Raw genomic sequence first — 22,056 nt, forward strand, 5'->3', positions numbered from 1 at the left:
AAGCATACCACACTTTACTGCTTTCATGTCAGAATAAGTGCCATTAAATATATTTTATCAAAGTCACCCAAAACATATATCTCATTATTCATATCATATACTCTTTCAAGCATTTCATATATTCCATAAATTACTTTTGCATTCAGTGGCCTATAACATTATCCAGTTAGCACAGTACAATAACTAAACATGTTACCAGAAAATTTAGATTTCTCTACTTTTAAGATGCTCCCTTAATTTAGCTGGTCTTTAGCTCTTAACAAAAACAACTCCTCATCTGCATTTTATTCTTGTCTAAAATTACTATACCCTACGGTAGCCCTGAAAGGCAAGATGAAAAAAAGAACTTTTGACAAAGGATATATTATCTCCTGCTGACAGGATGTTATCTCCTACGTTTGAGATATTATTTCCTACGTAGGAGATATTGTCTCCTAAGTATGGGATAATGTTTCCTACATTTGAGATATTATCTACCATGTTGGAGATATTATCTCATAAATACGGGATGTAATCTCCTATGTTTGAGATATTATTTCCTACATAGGAAATATAATCTCCTAAGAACGGGATGCTATCTCCTGTGTTTGAGATATTATTTTCGACGTAAGACATACTATCCCCTAAGTACTGGATGTTATCTCCTATGTGGGAGACATTATCTCCTGAGCACCGGATGTTATCTCCTACTTTTTAGGTATTATTTCCTACATAGGAGATATTATCTCCTACTTACAGGATGGTATCTCCTGTTTTTAAGATATTATTTTCTATGTAGGAGATATTATCACCTAAGTACGGGATGTTATCTCCTACGTTTGAAATATCATTTTCTACATAGGGGATATCATCTCCTAAATACAGGATGTAATCTCTTAGGTATGAGATATTGGACTCTAGTTTCGCAGACCGGGCGAGGCGGAGGCGCAGTGCATCTGCACTTCACCAACTGGGTGTGAAGTTTGGCACACTGTGCGCCTGGCGCAGCTACTCCTCTTTCCCACCTCCGTCCCTCCTACCTGCGCATGTCGGAAAGAGGGAGGAGAGAAGGCGTGGAGTGGGTTTTACACACATCACACCAATCAAATGAGCCCCTCTCCTCGCCTTTAAATGTGCCACGCGAAGGTGTAATGAGAGTTTACTCAATTCGCCATGGCAGAAGAGACCAGCAGCGTCAGACGGCCGAACTTCTCCCAGGAGGAAACTGATGTTTTGGTCCGGGAGGTCCAAGCTCGCAGTGTCCGAATATACGGAACTGCGAGCAGACCTCCACGGGCTGATGATGCAAAGGTAGCCTGGGAGGAGGTCACCACAATTGTAAATCAATGTTGCGTTTCTCTCGTGCGCGCGCTCTCTCTCTTTCTCTCTTGCAGTCTCACTCTGTTTCTTTTGACTTTTCTAAGATGACAGATGCTGAATATATACTCCCTATCTGATGCTGTGGCTGTTTGTGGTTGGCTGAGAGGGATGTGAACTCATTAGTTTGCAGCTGTGTTAATCAAATCAGGTTGGGTTTCCATTACGCGTGCCAAACGTGCCAAACGGTGCCAATCCCCTTTGATCTGCCATCAGATGTGACGGGACAGTCGATATAGAGATACATTTATGTGCTGATTGCAGATAGTTGCACTGAATAGTGTTTTTTTTCTATTTATTGCATTGTTAATGTGCCTGATATTCTGGAAACCTGCCTGTGAGGTTTTGGTGACGTGTGCGCACTGTCCGCCGGTCAGCCAAACTTCCGCTTACACCGGCTGCGCTCCGCCTGCGCTGACAGTAGACCTGGTTTCAGCTGGTGAGCTTTTAGCGCACCTTCGGTGAAGCCTTTTGGCACGAAGCTGTCACTGCGCCAAGCTGGATCTGTCGACACCTCCCCCTGCTGCGCCGCCACACCCATCTCAGTGCACCTCGGTCTGCCAAACTACCAAACTGAGTGCGCCTCGGGTTGCACTGCTCGAAACTAGCTCTGCGTGGGGTTCGCCACCTTGCGCCACCCTGCGCTGCGCCGGGAAACTAGAGCCCATTATGCCCTATGTAGCGATTTCTCCTACGTGGATGTTCTCTCTTATCACAAATGTCCACTGGCAATAGCAGGATTCTGTTTTGTACGCACAAGAAGCATCCACCTGCTACATCTAGGTTCCCTCACATACGCAGTCTACTCAGCTAGTGAGTGAGCATGCGAGACAAAGACAGACTGATTCATGTTTCTTTGCACCAATGTTACATCAACAACATCACCATACACGGGGTTTACACAGTCATCATCAAAGCTCTCATACATTAGCAACAACATTCTGATAAATGGCAAATGGGCTGCAGGTGGATGAAATAATACATCATGAGAAAAATATTAATTATACACTCTCTAAAATGTGCACACAGAGAGCAGAGCACAGCTGCAGAGTTGCTGCTGTATGTCACATTAAGAAAGACGCTATGTGCATTTACGCACAATGGTGTGCCTCTGAAAACAGCAACAACACTGACAAAATGAGATATCAAATCTCTGTCAAGTTTGAATTCTCACCTAAAATTCTGAGGAATGCCTCTGCACCTCATCGGTCACAGCCTGTACCTTTCGTTTTTCTTATTCCCTCTGCCATTGTTTTGCCTACTGTGTTCTTGATGCAAAGGTAACATTTATACTTTGCCACATGGATAATTGCAATTATGTACAGTATCTACAGTAAAATAATGTAATAACTTTTTAGACACAAAATAAATTTCTTAGAAACTCAGAGCAGCAGAGTGGTGTATAAATCCTGACTCTGTTGTTGTACTGCTATGGGAATATGCATTATGTTAAATTTACTATGTGAGCTGTTGTGGTATATGTCAGAGGTAATTTTGCTGTTATTAGCAACCGGCCATTATTTGAATACCAGCTTTTTTATGATAATGTATGATAGCTCAATTAAGTTCATGAGAAAGTAAACTAATATCCCTTTTCAGCAGTCATGGGCTGGCTTGGCTTGGCTTGACTTGGTTTGGGCCATCAACCCAGCACAGCAGGGATTTGCATTTCCATTACAACAGTGTTACCTGCTTGAAGGTGTGTATTAAACCGATGACAGCTTGTCTTGAGTGAAGACATTTAAAAGCAGAGTGCTGATCCACAGCCACAGTCCCGCGTTACTTGGGTTGCATGTGTTTTTCCACAGCACGGCAGGTAAAAGAAGTTTACCTATTGGAGGTGAGCTGTTTGCTAAGGTGCAGTAAGAGCCTGTTGTCTGTAGCTCTTCATCAGCATCTCACTGTGGCTGTTTCTGCTTTCACTGTCTTCACTGCTGTATTATTAGACCTGTCTTTATTGAAGAAAAGCCACAGACAAAGTTCCGCTAATTCAGTGAGAAACACATTTCAGTTCCTTCAATGGTAATAACTGGGGGTTGGTTGCAGTCCACCCTGCACTGCTACCAGCTTGAGGGCTGGCGGCCTGGCTTTGGACCTACTCCTGTTTTCATCTCTGGGGCAAATTGGTGTGGCACGGTGTGTCTTAACTGATAATGGAAACAAAAATTGGCGTTCCATGGCTTTACTTGGCAGGGCCAAGGGTGACAATGGAAAGAGTGTTAAATGCAGAGAATTCACAGCATTCAACTTAATGGCTTGGTTTACCTGTTCTTGTCAGTGTATGTACATTACCAAAGAGCTACACTTGCAGCCCAGTAAAACAAAGTTTGGCTAGTCTTGTTGTGTACTGGTCATCCATACACCTCCCTACCTCTTCTATAGTCTAGCACAGTGATACTCAATTTACAGCCTGTGGGCCAAATCTGGCCCTTGACAGGGGGCCATGTGGCACGCTGAATACATTCACCCTGGGACTTTTTTTGTTCATGTTTTTGGTTCACTTTGGTGCAGAAGTGCGTAAAAAACATTCAAATAGAGCTTTCTTGTTTCAGATACAAGTGTCTGAGAGGACCCCCCCAACTAACTGATGAGGAAATCTCTCCGTTCATGGAACAAATCCACACACATTAATCTCCTGACTGTAACTGGCCTTCAGAATTGATCCTGAAAAGGTGTAGCCACTCTAGGTGTGTGACAGCCCTACCTTGTCATTGACGACACTCTTTCCATCCCAGGCCCAGCCTCGCTTGGTGAAGTAGTTGACGGTGGCAAATTCAATAAGTGCCGAGAAGACGAAGGCATAGCAGACAGCAATGAACCAGTCCATAGCTGTAGCATAGGCCACCTTAGGCAGTGAATTACGGGCACTGATACTCAGGGTTGTCATTGTGAGAACTGTAGTTACACCTGGGAAGAGAGGACAGAAGCACAGAGAAAATAAAAAAAATCAGCATAAGAGAATATAGTGAAAGGCAAACTGTAGAGGAAGGTCTTACCAGAACTGTTAATATACAACATTTCATTTTTTTACCCTCCAAATCCTACAAGAGGCCCAGTGGCAGCCCGAACACTGAATGACTGTATGAACGTGTGACTCATATGTCAGATGTTATTTACAGTCTGATTCCAGAACAGTAGGCTGGTGGAGACACACGGTGGTACATTACCAGATGCAGATGTTTGCATTGTAAACAGTTTTGTCTTTTTTTGCTTCAGGTATGGCGTTGAAATTTCACATAAAAACAGGATATAACTAAATAGAGACTAGGCATACAAATAAAACTTTGAGGATGAGCAAATTAATGAAAGCATAAAGCAAACAAACAAACAAACAAAGACACACACACACAAAAGAAAAAAATCCCTCAAAAGCCATTTTACAAAAATGAGTTTTTAAATGAATTTTGAAAGAGGACAAGGTGGTGGCTTGAAGGTCCGTGTACTTTGCGGCCATTCGTTATTCGTTTTGAAGTAGGTAAACAAAAAACGGGAAACGAATCGTCTCCTGTTTCTCGTTTGGAAATTGGAAATCAAAAAACGAGTCTTTATCTGATTTTCTATTATGCGTTTATTAACCACAAGTCAGGAAATAAAATATGACCTTAATTCTTTTAATCAAACTTACTTTGCCTTAACCCAGAAACCATTCTTATTCTTCTCCTTCTTTGTTTGCGATGGCAGACTAGACTACGGCGCATTGCTGCCCCCTGCTGATATTACAGGTTTGCCACGCTTGTGCCGTGCCCCGTTACAGCAGCCTACAAGCATGCTGTGTCAATAAATCAGCTCAGACACTGTTAGAAATGTAGTATTTAGCCTAATAACATCATGCTACAGCAGTAATAACGTCAGCTTTAGTGAAATGGCTCTTGGTCTTCCGGTAAATGTCATAAACTCTGGACACATTTTCCCTGTATGTTGACATGATATTGACCGCGTTTCCCAGACAACCTCTCCAATGTCTCATGTCAATTAATTAACACTATTTGTCGGCTTTTTATAATGGCTTTTTTTTTTTTTTTTTTTTTTTCCTGGTGTGCTGCTGCTGTGCCGTGTCTCCAGTTGAAAGTGGTGATTTGCTAAATACATTCTACAATAATAAATTACATTAACTTTTGGTCTATAATATTGTTGGCTATATTACGCATTTTAATAAAAAAAACTTAAGAATAAAAGAAATAAACACCGAAATAATTAGTGGAAACTTTTTTTTTATTGATAACAATAATAATAATAATAAGACGAAAAATAAGTAGGCTGTGTGTGACTTGTGTGCTGATGAAGTGGTGGGTGATCGGTGTGCCTGACATCGATTGATTTAGTTTCAGCACCGCGGTAGTGGCCAGCTCCTGTTAAGATATAAACAGAATGAAAACGGACAAGGTAATTACAGAACTTGTCTTGAGAAATACCTTTCAAATTGAATCAGAGATTAAATGCATTTTCAATAGAGGCAACTTTTTAAAGTAGGCTATTGCTTTCTTTTCACTTTCTGCATCCATTTAAGATTTTACTTGAGATCACTCTTTAAGAAACTCTTAACAGGAGCTGGCCACTACTGTGGTGCTGAAACTAAATCAATCGATGTCAGGCACATCGATCACCCACCACCTCATCAGGGTGGCCCACACAGCCTACTTAATTTTCGTCTTATTATTAGGCTATTTTTCTTCTGCCAGATTTCGGTGTGTAACTTGTGCCACAGCTTGGAGCGCACACAGGGTCTTCATAACACATATAGATTCAAGATTCAATATGCACAGTAAGGACACACGTTTCCCTGCAGAATGAAATTCGTTCTTTTCTGTCACCACTTAACGCCAAACAATATAAATCTGAAGTATGAATAGATCAAAATATATAGGCTACGGTGCGCACTGTTTTAACATCTCCTTGCTTAGTGTAATATTAATGTGCCTGCTGCGGCTGGATCTGTGAGCGTTTGGTTGCTAAGAAGACTGTTAAGAGTGGGTCAGCTCGATCTTACAACTCCTTCTTAGTGAAAGATCTTTAGCTAAGAGCGATCTGGGAAATGCGGCCATTATCATGTCAACATACAGGGAAAATGTGTCCAGAGTTTATGACATTTACCGGGAGAGCTAGAGCCATTTGACTAAAGCTGACATTACTGCTGCTGTAGCATGATGTTATTAGGCTAAATACTACATTTCTAACAGTGTCTGAGCTGATTTATTGACACAGCATGCTTGTAGGCTGCTGTAACGGGGCACAGCACAAGTGCAGCAAACCAGTAATATCAGCAGGGGGCAGCAATGCGCCGTAGTCTAGTCTGCCATCGCAAACAAAGCAGGAGAAGAATAAGAATGGTTTCTGGGTTAAGGCAAAGCAAGTTTGATTAAAAGAATTACAGTCGTATTTTATTTCCCGACTTGTGGTTAATAAACTTGTTTTTCGTTTTTTCGATTTCCAATTACCAAACGAGAAACGGGAGATGACTCGTTTCCCGTTTTTTTGTTTACCTACTTCAAAACAAAAAAGGAAAATAGGATTGTTTCCTGTTTTTTGTTTACCTACTTCAAAACGAATAACGAATGGCCGCAAAGTACACGGACCCTTGAAGATCACTTATGTATGATGGGGTAAGGCCACTCAATGATTTGAAAACAAACAATACAATTTTAAAATCAATCCTGAACACCACAGATAACCAAGTTAGTTTATTTGTCAAAAGGAGTTATACGTTGTCTTCTGTGGCTCTGGAGACGATTTGTGTTAAGGTGTTTTACTGCTTTTGTAAGTTTATTTTGAAAAAGACTCTAAGCATCTAACAAGCAGAAACTCTACATTTCCTGTGAAAATGGCCATCTATTTAGAAAACACACCAGACGTATATTGACACGCCATCCTGGAACATCAAAAACAAACGAGGGAGGATTCCTAGCATGTAATATGTAGACGTGAATGGCACCGACAAAGCAGTGATATTTGAGAAGTTGGGATGAGAAGGGTTGATGGGGCACACACTCTACCAGGTGAGCTAAATGATGCCCCAACTTCTGCATACAAAATTACTCAGATGATCAGCACTGGTTCCGCATGTGTGGCACATGGAGCACAGACTTCTGTCTGCTGAGCGGGTTATTTCCGGTTTAGCGCTCTGCTTACTTGAATGAGGATAAAATGATTGAAAAGACTTTGCAAATGGATCTAATTTTGATAGTAAAACTAATCATTTTGTGGGGGGTGTGGCGCTCAGAAGAATTGGTCAAAGTGCCGCAATCCAAAGTGCACCTTGCAAATATCAAAATGTTTAGTAGACAGGATCACTACAGTTGGATCACTTGGGAAAAACAGGGGGCCACGCATTTCCCTATAACCCCATGTGATCTTTAAATCCCATGTGAGTCAGATCTGTCTGTAAATTTATACGTTTGTCCTGTTGCCTAGGAGCCACTACGAGTAGTTGCTACAGTGTGACTGTATAGACCTTTCTGTGTGTGCTGAAACTGAATGTACTGTAGCAAGATAAGAGCATCAAGACTGGACTATGTACCAGCGGTAAGAGCGGGTGGTCTCTGAATTCTTTCTCTTGAATCAGAGATTAGAGGTTTAACTCATTTCCTATGTTTGATGAGAGACATTATTATCCAAACAAATGAGTGGGGGGACTTGTTAATGCTCATCAGTGGCCAGCAGCAGGGATATGACATGTGTCCATTGATATAAGCACGCACATTCCCGCACACACAAAACACACACACACACACACACACACACACACATACTATTTGTGCTGCAGGTCATATTTACCAGCTCTCCATCACACCGTGAACACATCGCTACCCACTGTAAGAGGATCATGTGCTTTCCTTTTGATGTTGCACTCCTCGTATGTTCACACTGACACACACACCGACGTGCAAAGCCATGCACACATACCTTTTTCCCATTCCATATTTGATCTTGAAGAATCAGCGTTGTGCATCCATCTGCAATATTTATCGTCACTTTGAGAAATAGTATATCATGTTGAACCCCTTGGTTTTGATCTCACTCTCATTAAGATGTCTCAAATTGAGTTAAGTGACACAGAGACCATGCACTTCTGATCTGAATTCTAACCAGATCTGACTCCATCATGGAGCTTCTACGTGTATAAAAAAAATCTAAAAATGGAGAGGTCACAAAAGCATGACCTGACGGATAATGAATTCAAAAGCACTGCAGTTAGGGGTGAATATCACACCTGAAATGTGTCCAACCAACATGTCTTCCAGACTCAACAACACACTATGGTTGCTGTGTTTGCCTATGAAAATAGTCATATGACTGTTTTCTGATATTTAGACCTACCCTTGCCAGCTGCCAGTTGTTCTCCCATATGTCAGGTGTTATTTACAGCCTGCTCCAATCTGTGCAAATAACATGAACATTTGATTTGCTTTCCGTCTGAACACACCTCTGATTTTCTTCAGACAGTTGCAGTAATACTTAAACCTGTCTCCATTGCAAATCTTAAACTAATCTAATCTTGATTCAACCATAGCAAACTGCATTATTCTTTCTTGTTTCAAGACACAGATGGGTTGAAATATTGTGAATGTACTGGCAGATTCTTTCACTTGTTTAACTGAAAAATAATATGGTACTTTAGAAATAGGGCATTTACTAATTTAAGTCAAACTTAATATTAATTCACTTTAAGCATTAGTTTCCATGTATGTTGAATTGTATGCTCCTGTGTCCGGTTTGTGTGTTCCACTATCTAGCGGCACCGCCATTACTGCTGTGGCAAGTTGTAGTGACTCAGTGTCTGCTGTCTGCTGAAAATGACCAGCAAAGCTTGTTGATTTTCTATATCATCTCAGTTGAATAAAAGACAAGCACTGGCTTAAAATTTAGATATTACTGACTGCCAAATAACACTTAATTTTTTCATGGTAAAAAAAAATAAAAAAAAAATTACTCCTTCTAAATATAGAGCTGCTGTTTAAAGATCATGTTAACTAACCATGTAGTTGCTTGTAGTATCTTATGTAAATGGATGGCATACGCATTTAAAAGTAAATTGACTGCTTGAGACAAAATTGCATGTGTTCTGTTTGTGATGCCGACTAAATAATGTTCATTTTGTGGTGATTAGGTTGTCCTACTAAGAACACTTCACATTATGTAATCTGTTGATTGAGTTAACTTTCTCTGTGTGTCCAACACATTCTCACTCCAATCTCATCACATATCCACATTTGGTCATGGACTTTCCATGCTGAGATATGACATGCAAGGTACCCGGGTGCATTGATTGTTGACGTTCTGGGATGTCATTGTGTCAACTTCAGCCTGTTACATGCATTGTCTGTTGTTAAAATACACTTTCGCTTTCACAGAAAATTTACAGTTTGCATACAGTCTCTGTCAAAATACATACACTACGTCGGTACAACATTGCCAATTGACTTTTTTTCGCACATGGTTACGTTTAGACAACACACTCACGTGGCTATGTTTAGACTGCAAAACCATTTTTAGGGAAAAGAACAGGGTTTGGCTTTATAGTCACACAGGAAGCAAACACTGGCCTTCTGGGTGAAAGGCGCTGTATGTTGGACCCATCCACCACTGTTAGCTAGCTAAGCAGTGTTAGCTTAGCCTACTAACGTTAGCTAGGTAAGCAGTGTAAATTTAGCTTACATTGCTTGTTTTATCATCTTTTTTTGTGTTTTACATTTCACATGCTCTTACTTGCAGAGCACTGACTAAAATACTCTATGTTATGCTTGCAACTAATTGGCATCAATTAAGTGTAAGTGTACCAATTAACCATTTTCTTTATAATAATACTCTAAAGAGTTCTTTCTATAAAATTATTAGAAAATTATTCAGGACTTACACATCCATGATATTACTAGAATTACCACTTATGGTTGTATGCCTTTATGAACCAGTCAAGTTGCAGTAACAGTTTACATCCATGTCTGTAAAAACATGGATGCTTCACACATATCTTCCCCTCCGCAGCACAGAATATCTGTACAGTCAGAAGTTTGAAAGTGGGCACCCAAGACTAGTGTCATCAATTCAGTGTCTGACCAAATGTCTCTTCTTCTGTTGCTGAGATATGATGTTGTGTTATGGCCAGAAAAGTGTTTTTGCAGAACATTATGCTGTCACAGTGAAGTTGATCTTCGAGCTTGTGGATATAAAATGCCATCACTTCATCTTTATATCCTATTAAACATTTTAGTAAAAGTTTATCATGAAAACCGTATAAATTCTTGAATTGCAGCAAAAATATATTTTGTGAGGTCACAGTGACCCTGACCTTTGACCTTTGACCACCAAATTCTAACCATTGAATTCTTGCGTCCAAGTGACAATTGTGCCAAATTTGAAGAAATTTCCTCAAGGTGTTCTTGAAATATTGCGATCAAGAGATTGCGACAGACGGGGTCACAGTGACCTTGACTTTTGGCCACCAAAATCTATTAACTTCATGAGTGACTCAAAGTTGACGTTTGTGCCAAATTAGAAGAAATTCCCTCAAGGTGTTCTCGAGATAACACGTTCGTAAGAATGAGATGGATGCAAAGTCACAGTGACCCTGATGTTTGACAACCAAAATCTAACCAGTTCATTACTGTGTCCAAGTGTATGTTTGTGCCAAATTTGAAGAAATTCCTTTAAGGGGTTTCTGAGATATCATGTTCATGAGAATGGGATGTACAGATGGACGAACAGATGGACATACAGATGGACGCACAGATGGATGAACAGATGGACGTACAGATGTATGAACAACCTGAAAACATAATGCCTCCAGCAACAGCTATCGCCGGGACAGAGGCATAACCAAAATGTGGTTGTTGGAACTAAAACATATCTTGATTAAGTGGACTTTGACCTTACATCCTGCACCACCATCTGGTCAAAATGTTCCTTCGCCGAACACTCTGACCCCCAATTTCCACATACTTCGTCTGCACCATGCTGCGTAGCGCTGCAGATCTGGAGCAACCGACGGCGCATACCCTCACCTACGCAGTGCGCTGTGCGGCGCAGATGGAGTATGTGGAAATTGGGGTGATCCCCACAGTATGCAACGTTTCTGTTGTACACACGCCATGAGCTTCTCTCTAGTGCCACCATCTAGCCACATGCTTGCACACGAAATATCTCATCTCATCCTCATGATGTAACTTTTCCTAATTTCCATTGAGCCCTGGAAATAATGGTATGTACGTGGAATAGCAACAATGTTATTGTCTTGTTTACAACACTGTAAGAGTGTTCACTGGGACTGCATTGAAAGTGTGGATAATTAAAGTAATGAAGCAGCAGGTCATTAGGGCCAGGAATTGGTTCATGCTGATGTTGATGCCCTTTTCTGTGAATCTGGGAATATATACAAAAGCCTTCTAAGATACTTTATTTAGTCCCCATGTCAAACTACAGAGACACCTGACAATAGACCAACTCTTTAAAATGGACACTACGCAATGTACATCAGTCCAATACAGTGTCAGCAGCAACACTAAGCATCACAAGCATCAAACATGCTTGTGATGAGCATCAAAATGACTGGAATGGAATCTACATCGTATCCCACAGCCTCAACAAAATACATACATGAACAGATTAATTAGCTAATATGTATTGCAGGAATGATGTCATCAATTGTCTTCTATTGTGTAGGTGTCGTGCTCCCTCTCAGTATTCAACAAACAGCACTGATAGCCTGGTCTGCCATGGATTTTACCCTGAGTATTGGAATTAGCTGCAATACAAATTTTAAACCTTGTAACAATAAGATGGCTACAGCCATGAGTTTCTTTGATGGCGTAAGAGGCAGTTGGAGATTAATTTCCTTGCTGCGTGGCACTACGGGAATCACACTGCGTGGTGGAGACATCTTTTTATTCCCTTCTCCTGCCAACTGGGTCAGGGGAGTCATATTAGAATGAGGGGTGCATCGCAGCTTGTTCCACATATGATGTATACAATGACTACATTGCAAACATTGTTCAGAAATGGTCATGCTCTTTTTTTTTTTTTTTATACTTGCTTTGGCATTTCAGTTCTCTCGCTCTCTTCTGTGGCTCTTTCCCTCTCACAGACACATATGCATAAAAAAACCACTCATAAACATGATGCGTCACACACGCACACCTTCACCCAGCCATTTCACTTTCTCCTGAGCAATAGTGTGAGAAGGCGAGGTGTGTTTCTCATCTGCAGGGCTGCTGCTGGGCTGTTGCAACCATGGAGCACCACTGTGATTTGCAAATATAATGAATACCTGGACTAGTTTCCAGCTTACAGTGAGTAAATCATCATGTTTTCCTGTGCTGCAGTATTAACTTAATGAGATTAACAAACAGAGGTTTTAGCCTGGACTTAATATGTAGGAACTATTTTCTGTCTACTAAACTACACCTGCCAACCATATCACTGCACAAAAGTAATTGCATATGATCTACTGTAAGCTCACCCAGCACCAAGGAACTAGTTAACGTTGACAAGTGACCATTGACCTTTAGCCATGGTTGTTGTCAGCGCATAAGCATATAAAAGGATGGAAAGGGAAGTAAAATTTAAAAAAAAAAATCACTGAGGAGGATGTTAATTCTTCATGAGCCTTGAGAACGTCCCTTTGTCTTGGACCTGCGCTGTAAGTACGTTTAGTTGCAGATCCAATGTCTGTTACTGGGAACATCTGGCCAGTGTAAGCTTGTGGCTATTTGGCCCAGATGTCAGTGTGCTCAAAGTCCTCTACATGTTGATTTGTTCTTTTTATCTTGTTTGCACGTAAAATATACAACGAATAAAGCTCTAACTGTCAGTTCGTTTGAGCTGGTCATAACACAATGAATGTAGGGATCTGTGAACAGACTGTGAGGCATAACAGTACATATGTAAACCTTAAAATAATTACCTTTTGTAAGATGCACAAAATAAACAGCATGTGTGCAAAGCATACAAAGCATATATGACCCACTGAGCATCGAATGTGAAGTCGTCGGATACATTTTTTTTCTGAATTTACACCTAAAATACACTCCTGCATGTATCCAAGTCTCTTTGGCACTGAAAACTTGTACTAACTCCTCTAAGTCATAAAATGCCTTTCAACACAATGTTTCCCTTCTGCCCTGTTTGCCCTTATGGTCACAATAGATAATGACTGGGTTTATTGGTGTGCATAATACCGCAGTGGATACATGGCAAGAGAGCATAACGTTAGCCACAGACAGGTCCCTGACATTTTACCAAATGGGAAATCAGAGTATGGGTGTGGGTCCACTGTCCTTTGGCAGATAAGCAGGGCGAGACCTCATTGCAGCATGACCCTCATCTGGTGGCCTGCCTGCAGTGGCCTGATAAAATGTTCACCTGTCAGCATGAGCACACAGTTTACCATCAGGACCACAGAGCTGGGCAGAGAAAGCCTTGCAGGTTCAGGTGAGGATAGGAAGGATTACCATTTGGGAATCCTGGCCTGGCTGGTTGGCTTTATGTGCTCTTCTGTTTCAGCACAAAAGTGGACATAAATAAAATATTTCACAGGCATTCAAAAGTTAAGGCCCAAACACAATGAATCAATGCTCTCTTTTATCCACCTTATTTTCAAACACGGAAGTAAATAGTGATCAACTTCCGTGTTTTTGTGCGTGACTTCCGGTCAGCCGCTTTCCCTCATGCTTTCCCTTACCGGAGCTAATGGTGCAAGCAAATTTATTTCAATTTTCAGTTGTTTATGTTAGTCAATCAGTTAGTTAGTTAGTTATTCTGTGTATTTTATATAGATAACTGTGCCCACGTTTCCGTTATCCGGTAATTGCCGGTAATAATAATTCCATCTAAACGCAAATAAATCGCACGTCAATCAAAAACTATGAACCAAAAAAAGCACAATCTATCCCGAGTGAGACAAACTGCTTGATCCCCGTCTCCAGTGAACCAGCAGAGAACCTGCAGAACCGAATCAGCAAAAAAACACACCGGGCTACACAGCCTCTCTACCTGAGCAGCTGAAGCTGCGGCTCACACCCTCGACACACAGACGGTGCTTCTGCATGCCAGCCAAACGTGTGCTCAACTGTGAGAAATAAATATGTGAGGTGTATGCTGCTTTTCTATCTTTTTTTTCTTTTCTTTCTTTCTTTCTGTCAGCGACATACACTCCTAACACAGGACGGGTTGTTTTTATTGACTGAGTTGATTATTACGCCATAGTGATGCGTGGATCGGCTCTGATAGCACCCGAATCAGCATGTACGCATCATCCAGCCGTTACAACATGATTGAGCTAGCAAAGCAGTTTTGTGTTGATATGTGTGGTATTTATTCAGTTTTGGGAAATCACGATGTCTCGAAAGCATCAGTGGCTGCAGCTGACAGGGACAGCTAACGTTAACACTAGCAGCAAAGCTAACATCAGGACATCATCTGTTAAAAGCCTCCCGTTGTCTGATACGACATGAAACTACTCCAGTTAGCTCAATCATGTTGTAACTAAGACATCCACTGGAAAAAATATTTTTTTCGAGGACCGTTTAATGAGTTATTACTGACACCGCTAACGGCTAACGGCTAACAGCTAACGGTTAGCCCAGCTAATCTACGATAACCATGTTAATTACTAAACGTGCACACAGAAATAGTAATGTTTGTTCAATCATTGTGTTTATAGACTTTACAAACATCAGATTAGTCTAAACGGTGATACAGTGGCGTGAAAAATGTGAGATATATATATATAGCTAAACTCAACAAGGTAAACAACAAGGCGATTCCCATTTACACAGAGGTCAAGAGTGCTGGACCGGAAGTGTCGCACAAAAAAACGGAAGCTGGCTGCGTTCTGTCTTGCCTCCATGTTTCCATGAAAAATAAGGTGGATACTGTACTGAATAAAAATGCCTGCAAGTGTTCATATATCTTAAACTATTATTACTTATTACTGTTGTTGTTGTTGTTGTTGTTGTTGGTAGTGTGGTTTTATATTAGATTTGATTTTTGATATGTTGTCATTTGTTTCTTATAATTTTATTAGCTATGGCCAGTTGAAAGACTTGTTTGAGTGCCACTCTTTTTAATTTTGTTTTACTTAAATTGCACCAAACAGGATTATCAATTATGCTTCTGAGCAATATGAAAACCTGTTGACATATAGTGTCTTTGGCTGCTGAGTTGGTACAGAGTTGGCACCATCAAAAACAGAACAGGCCTTTAGTTACATTACCTTGATACAATTTTACACTGAATGAGAGGTTAAACTCTACTGTAACATGAAGGCTCTATCTTGGTATTGGAACACGACACAGACATAGTGTGGGACATAATGTGAGCGCACTGAGACATGTGTTTTGGACATATTTATATTGAAGCATTCAGAACGAGGCTTTCAGTTCGGTACGCATTACAAACTGAGCGATACATTGAACTATCCTATTACATTTGGAAAATAAAATACACATCTTGGTTATGCTAGCTTGTTGGAATATGGTCAGGAGTGGTATGACCAGGTCTGGCATTTGACACCACGTTGGTTTTGCTGTGAATTATCAGGGCTCGCTGATTTGTAGCAGCCGACATGACACCCTCCTCTGTGGTGAAAAATGCAGGCTTTATGGACATGCTTAATTTATAAGAGCCCTTCATGTTCCTAAATGAGCCCATTTCAGCCAGGCTGTAACCCCTGCTTTTGACAAAAAAAAAACAAAACAAAGCCCAATATATGATGTTAGATTTAATACATTTAAAAGAAACTGGCATTTCAGACACATAATTATTTCTTTTGTTTTTATTGTTTATAACTACAATATTATATTTAATATTTCCTAAGGAGCTGTTTTTGCTTCATAAGCCTCTAAGAAGACACCCTAGAAGATGGGTCACTCAGATATAGCTAGCAGACATAGCTGAGTTAAAATAACTGGAATGAATAAATAATAAAATAAATGAATAAATAAAAAATCTAGGAAATGTTTTTTGCTGTATCAAACTACTACACAACTGTATCGACCAAATCGTGAATTTTGCGAACCCTTACACCCCTAATATGTATACATACTACACACACACACACACACACACACACTGTAATATGTGCAATGGAGCCCCCAGAGAGTTCTAATTGACCTATGGCTAAGTCCCGCCCTCAAACGCGATGAGCCAATCACAGCGCGTATAGCACTGCACACTCAGACATTCTCTGCCTTATGAACTTTTTCTGAGATTTGAAGTTTAAAAATGGTCAAACCATAGACATATATACATAGACGACGCATCGAGTGCCTGAGCGCGTCCTCGCCAGCCGCCATCTTGGATGGGTCTCGCTTCGCCTCCACAGTGCATTCACTTCTATTGAGGAAGGATCTGTATGCACAAGTAAAATAGAATAACTCACTGAATTTTCAACTGATTTTCACGAGGTTTGGTTTGTTACAAACGGCACACATTAATTTATGATACAGGATGCTTTCGTATATTAAAAATGCGGGATTTCATGCTTTAATACTCTCTGCAGATAGCAACAGCAAGTTATTTAGGTCACAACACAGTTATTTTATTGACCTCAACCCCAGAGTGCGATGGATATATATATATATATATATATATGTATATATACATATATATATTTATATATAGGCTATACTGTATATACTGTATAAACACAATATACACAATACAAAACATAGTATAGCATATTAATACATTTATTAATATATTTTAATAAAGAAAAAGCTTGATTGTTGATTGAGTTTATTTCTCACACACACTCACTCTCTTATACCCACAGCCATCAGACTTAATAATTCTTTGTTAAATAGATGATCTTACAGACTTCTTTGAAATTTCCTTTGGGGATTAATAAAGTTCTTCTTATTCTTATTACACTGACTGCTGTGATCCCTCAAAAGTAGTAAAAAAACATTTTCAATATTTACATAAACACTGAAATTAATTTTGGTATTGGTATTATAACTATGAAAATGGGACTGTGGTCAAGATAATTTGAAAAAAGATACAGAAGGATGAGCAGCAGGGGATATTTGCAGCACAGCTGGTGGAAAAGTGAATATGTGCATAAAGGTGTGCTATACATAATATGCTATACTATGTTCTGTATTGTGTATATTGTGTTTATACAGTATATAAATACTGTGTATGTATGTGTATATATATATATATATATATATAGTATATATATATATTATTTTATACAGTCTATGATATATATATATCCCACTCTGGGGTTGAGGTGAATAAAATAACTGTGTTGTGACCTAAATAACATGCTGTTGCTATCGGCAGGAAGTATTAAAGCATGAAATCCCGCATTTTTAATGTACGAAAGCATCCTGTATCATAACTACATGTGTGCCGTTTGTAACAAACCAAACCTCGTGAAAATCAGTTGAAAATTCAGTGAGTTATTCTATTTTACTTGTGCATACAGCTCCTTCCTCAATAGAAGTGAATGCACTGTGGAGGCGAAGCAAGACCCAACCAAGATGGCGGCCAGCGAGGACATCGGCTCTGATAGGCAGCGGCAGTCAATGCGGCGTCTATGTATATATGTCTATGGGTCAAACGGTGTGCATGGGGTACATGCAACTCTGACACAAGATATCCTGAGAGGCTGGGCGACGAGGTGTATTTTTTACCCTTTAAACCACATCTCAACCGAGAAAAGTGTCTCCTTTGGATAAAGTTGTGCGGTAACGATAGACCACAACATCAGCTCAACGTGAATAAGATTAACAATGATGTCTACATCTGTTCTAAGGTAAGTCAACATCATGTTTGAGGCAACATATTGTAACTTTGCTGGAAAGAAATATAAAGTTATCTTTAACATCTCTAGCTAACGTTAGCTAAAGTTAGCCTAACGTTAGCTCCTAGCTGCGTTGTTCATCATGTCACCTGTTTGCTGGGAGTTCATTAGCCTATTTTGTTCTAGTTTTGTACTTTGGTGATCGTACATCATTGTTAGCTGTTGTCCAAAGGGCTCTAGTTAAGCTAACGTTAACTTCTGGAGCTTAGCTTCATTAACTTATCTGTAATCGCACAGATAACAAAGGTTGGCAAACGTTATGCTGAATGATTCAGTGTAAATACTGTAGCACCAAACTAACGGAGAGACACTCGTGACGGCAACAAGAGGTGGTTCACAAGCATTCACAAAATGATGAATATATCCCTCCAGTGCGTAGTTTAGGCCCTTTTTGGTTACTTCTCAATGACATCTGATCGTTATGTCCCAAAAAATCATCAATTGTCTCCTGCGAAATGCTGTGTGCTGTGACACCTGCCATAGCACCGGTCACTGAATGTTGATAGTTTGTCTGAGTGAGTGGAGGGGGGCGTGGCTTAGCCATAGGTCAATTGGAGTTGCTATGTGGGGCCACTGAAAACCTTGGTGTGGAACGCCAAAACCAAAAGCCATAACTGAATTCTAGGAATTCCATTATGCAGTTAAAAACTATATCAATATGAGGGTTAAGGAATCGCACACTGATATACTTTGTTTTCTTATTTTACAGTTCATTTTACTAATTATCTGATGTATAGACTTATACTGGGATCTCTGTATCTGTATGTGTTAGGAGATTCATTCATTAGTAGGTTGTATGTTGTCAGAAATTAATGGTATCCTCCTTCTCTGAGCTGTAACATTAGCTAGCTCAGTGGTTCTAGGTGAGCTGCATGCATGCTTCCTTCTGTGCAGTGATACAGTTAGTGGGTGTAGTTTGATGGAAAGAAAATAGTTCCTAAAGGAAAATGCTCCCAACAAGGTCTGTGGATTATCTTGAGTAACCAGTTTATGATTTCAGAAACAGACATTGCTGTTGAGGTTTTCAAATGTAATTTTTGGCACAAGCCGAGTGCCATCTAATTCCATTTTATTGGAGAGAAGGCAGACATCTCTATGGCCAATATTTCCAACACATGCAACTCACATCAAAACAGTCTTGGGATAGGATAAATGGCATTATGGGTAAGAGGTAAAATATGTTTTGTTTTGTTTTTTCCTTTCAAATGAAAAACTCACCAAAGACAGTTCTGGCTGGCACTGACTCTCGGTTGAGCCAGAAGGAGACCTGGGAGAGGATGACAGTCATGATACAGGGCAGATATGTCTGGATCACAAAGTAGCCGATCTTCCTCTTCAGATGGAAGTGAGCAGTCATCACTGTGTATTCACCTGAGGAGAGAAGTTCAGCTGATGGTTACATACAGTACGTGCTGGTAGTTGTAGATGAGGACAGTATTAGTAGATTAATTAAAAGGTGTATTAATAACATGCATTCATCATGAAAGAATATATCTGAGGAAATAATCGTTATAGTTGAATGTGAAGACTAATATCGACCATGGTAATGGTTCCCGGTTTGTGTGTGCCTGTCAAAGGCTGCTTTGATCACTCAGTGTGTTTCTTTAAGCTCAGCTGGCTTTGTTAGAAGTCTGATGGAGTTTGGTTTGTGAAAAATTCACTTGGCTATTTTTCTGGCCCTGTGATGCCCTGCGATGCTGTAAACTTGAGAGCTGCTAGAGCTCCCATATTCTCTTTCTATCCTTTACTTCCTCCATGCTGAGAATAATAAAAAAAAACTTCAAAGAGGTATGAAGAGAGTGGACTTAAATCCATAAAACACAGATAAAAAGAAAGCAAATTGGTGCTGTGAGTAACAATTCTCACAGGACAACATATGCTGCCATTCCCCAGCTGTCACAGATGTTAAAGGGTTTCGTGGTCAGTCTCTTCCTCACAAATTTTGAGACCATGACAATTTTTGTACACTCTCACTGAGCAGCTGCTACCTTTACTTCATTGTCTGTAGCTGTTGGTTGCCTGATCCTTGGATTAACTCTTAGATTACTGTTTCTGTTTGTGTGATTTCAAAGATAGTCCTACACTCATCCTTATTCGACACCATCCTCAGGCTCTCCTTCCCAAGTTGGTCATTAAAAGCCTCATCTACACGGATCAATCATAACATTAAACCACTGACAGGTGAAGTGAATAAAATTGATTATCTCATTATAATGCAATGTTCTGGTGAGAAACCTTAGGTCCTAACATTCATGTGGATGCCACTTGACATGCACCACCCACCATTGCAGACCAAGTACCCCCTCTCATGGCAATGGCAAATACTGTTCATTAATGGCCAAAGGAATGTGACAATGAGCTCAAGGTGTCAACCTGGCTTCCAAAATCTCAAGATCCCAATCTAATCAAGCATCTGTAGGACGTGATAGCATTCCATCTTGCATCCCACAGGACTCAAAATATCTGCCACCAAGACCCTGGTGCCAGACCATAGGTCAGAGGCCCCACCATGGATTGGACTTGGAACTGACCTGTCAAGGCATGGACACAGGACCACTGGAATACCACGACCTCCCACAGATGCTTGACTGGATTGGGATCTGAGGAATTTGGAGGCCAGGTCGATGCGTTGAGCTCTTTGTCACGTTACTTATGCCATTCTTGAGCAGTTTTTGGAGTGTGCTTGCCTTGCCCAACCCATTCTCATTCCAAAGTTGTCAAATACTGCCATTTCGTCAGTGATTTCCACATTAGACCCAGATGAGAAAAGCCATCCTACCGCCCAGTGGTATGATACACCACCAGATGGCATCAGTTTATAACTCCACTGGAAAACAATATAACTTAAGAAGCTGGAAAGTCCATAGCCACCTTATTCCTAGCCCCCATGTTACCTTGAATGAATTATAGGTACAGCTTCTGGCGTTGAACTGAAACCGGCGATTTCCAATGGTAACAGTTTGTTTACAGTACTCTGTTCTTCTTTCCAAGAGCAATTGGGAAATAAAACAAGGAACACTGCACCTGTTGTAGCTCAAACAGGATTATGTGATCATACCTCTGCCATCTCTGACAGCCATCTCAAAGCACTGTTTATTTTTCCTTTTCAACCGAGCATGCTAGCAATTAGCTTGCCTTGCTCCGTTAAAATATTGTCAACTTTAACATGGCCTGAGCTAGGTTAAGGTAAACATCTGCTCCTTCTACAGATGATTTCTGATGACTTATTAAGAGATACAAACACATTTGGCAAACATTTAACCAGGGCTTGACGCTAACTTTTTTCCCAAGGAGCACATGTGCTCCTAAGTTGAAAAAGTAAGGAGTGCGCAAAGAACTTTAGGGGCACAATGTAAATTGATCAAATAATGTGTTTTCCGTAATAAACGTGATGCAAATAGACATTTACAAGCAAAATTATTTAATGAATTTGTATACAAAATGTACAGAAAGGTAAAATCATCAAGTTTTGAAAAAGTTTTGCAATTTAATTCTGTCTTTAATGTTATTATCTTATATATTATCTTTGCAATATGATTATCTTATATAATGTTATTACTATCCTAAAACATTCTCCAGGTCCTCTGAAACTCTGCAGGACTTAAGCCTCTTTCACACAGAGCTTTCGCGGCGCCCACTGCGGGGTAGGGCGCAGAGGACAGGATTTGGGGGAGTACAGGCTCATTCAGGAGCTACAGCTCCATGGTGACCGCTTTCGGGTCTACTTCAGGCTCTTCTCTGCTATTGGACGTGTGGCGCCGAGGTGTCGTCACAGCGCGTTGCGGTGAAATTAAAAAAATTTCAATTCGAGCGCAGGCTGGCGGCGCGCGCCACTCAGCTTGATGGCAGAGCGGTGTGCTCTTGCACCGCAGTAGTACATACACAATGAATGGGTTCGT

The 22,056-nt window shown here is 40.4% G+C and overlaps 1 protein-coding gene across 1 annotated transcript in view; it reads right to left on the reverse strand.

The window, feature by feature from the left end:
• gabra2a (gamma-aminobutyric acid type A receptor subunit alpha2a) overlaps nucleotides 1–22,056 on the reverse strand; it is an 85,437-nt gene that overhangs the window by 6,939 nt on the left and 56,442 nt on the right. Inside the window, exons 8-9 of the mRNA XM_033641971.2 lie at nucleotides 19,376–19,528; nucleotides 4,061–4,263 (exon numbers count right to left, since the gene is read on the reverse strand). Of these exons, the coding sequence (XP_033497862.1) occupies nucleotides 4,061–4,263; nucleotides 19,376–19,528 (356 nt within the window). The remainder of the gene's footprint in view (nucleotides 1–4,060; nucleotides 4,264–19,375; nucleotides 19,529–22,056) is intronic.

Source organism: Epinephelus lanceolatus, chromosome 15 (genome assembly GCF_041903045.1).
Source record: "Epinephelus lanceolatus isolate andai-2023 chromosome 15, ASM4190304v1, whole genome shotgun sequence".
In the NCBI taxonomy this organism is placed as follows: Eukaryota; Metazoa; Chordata; class Actinopteri; order Perciformes; family Serranidae; genus Epinephelus; species Epinephelus lanceolatus.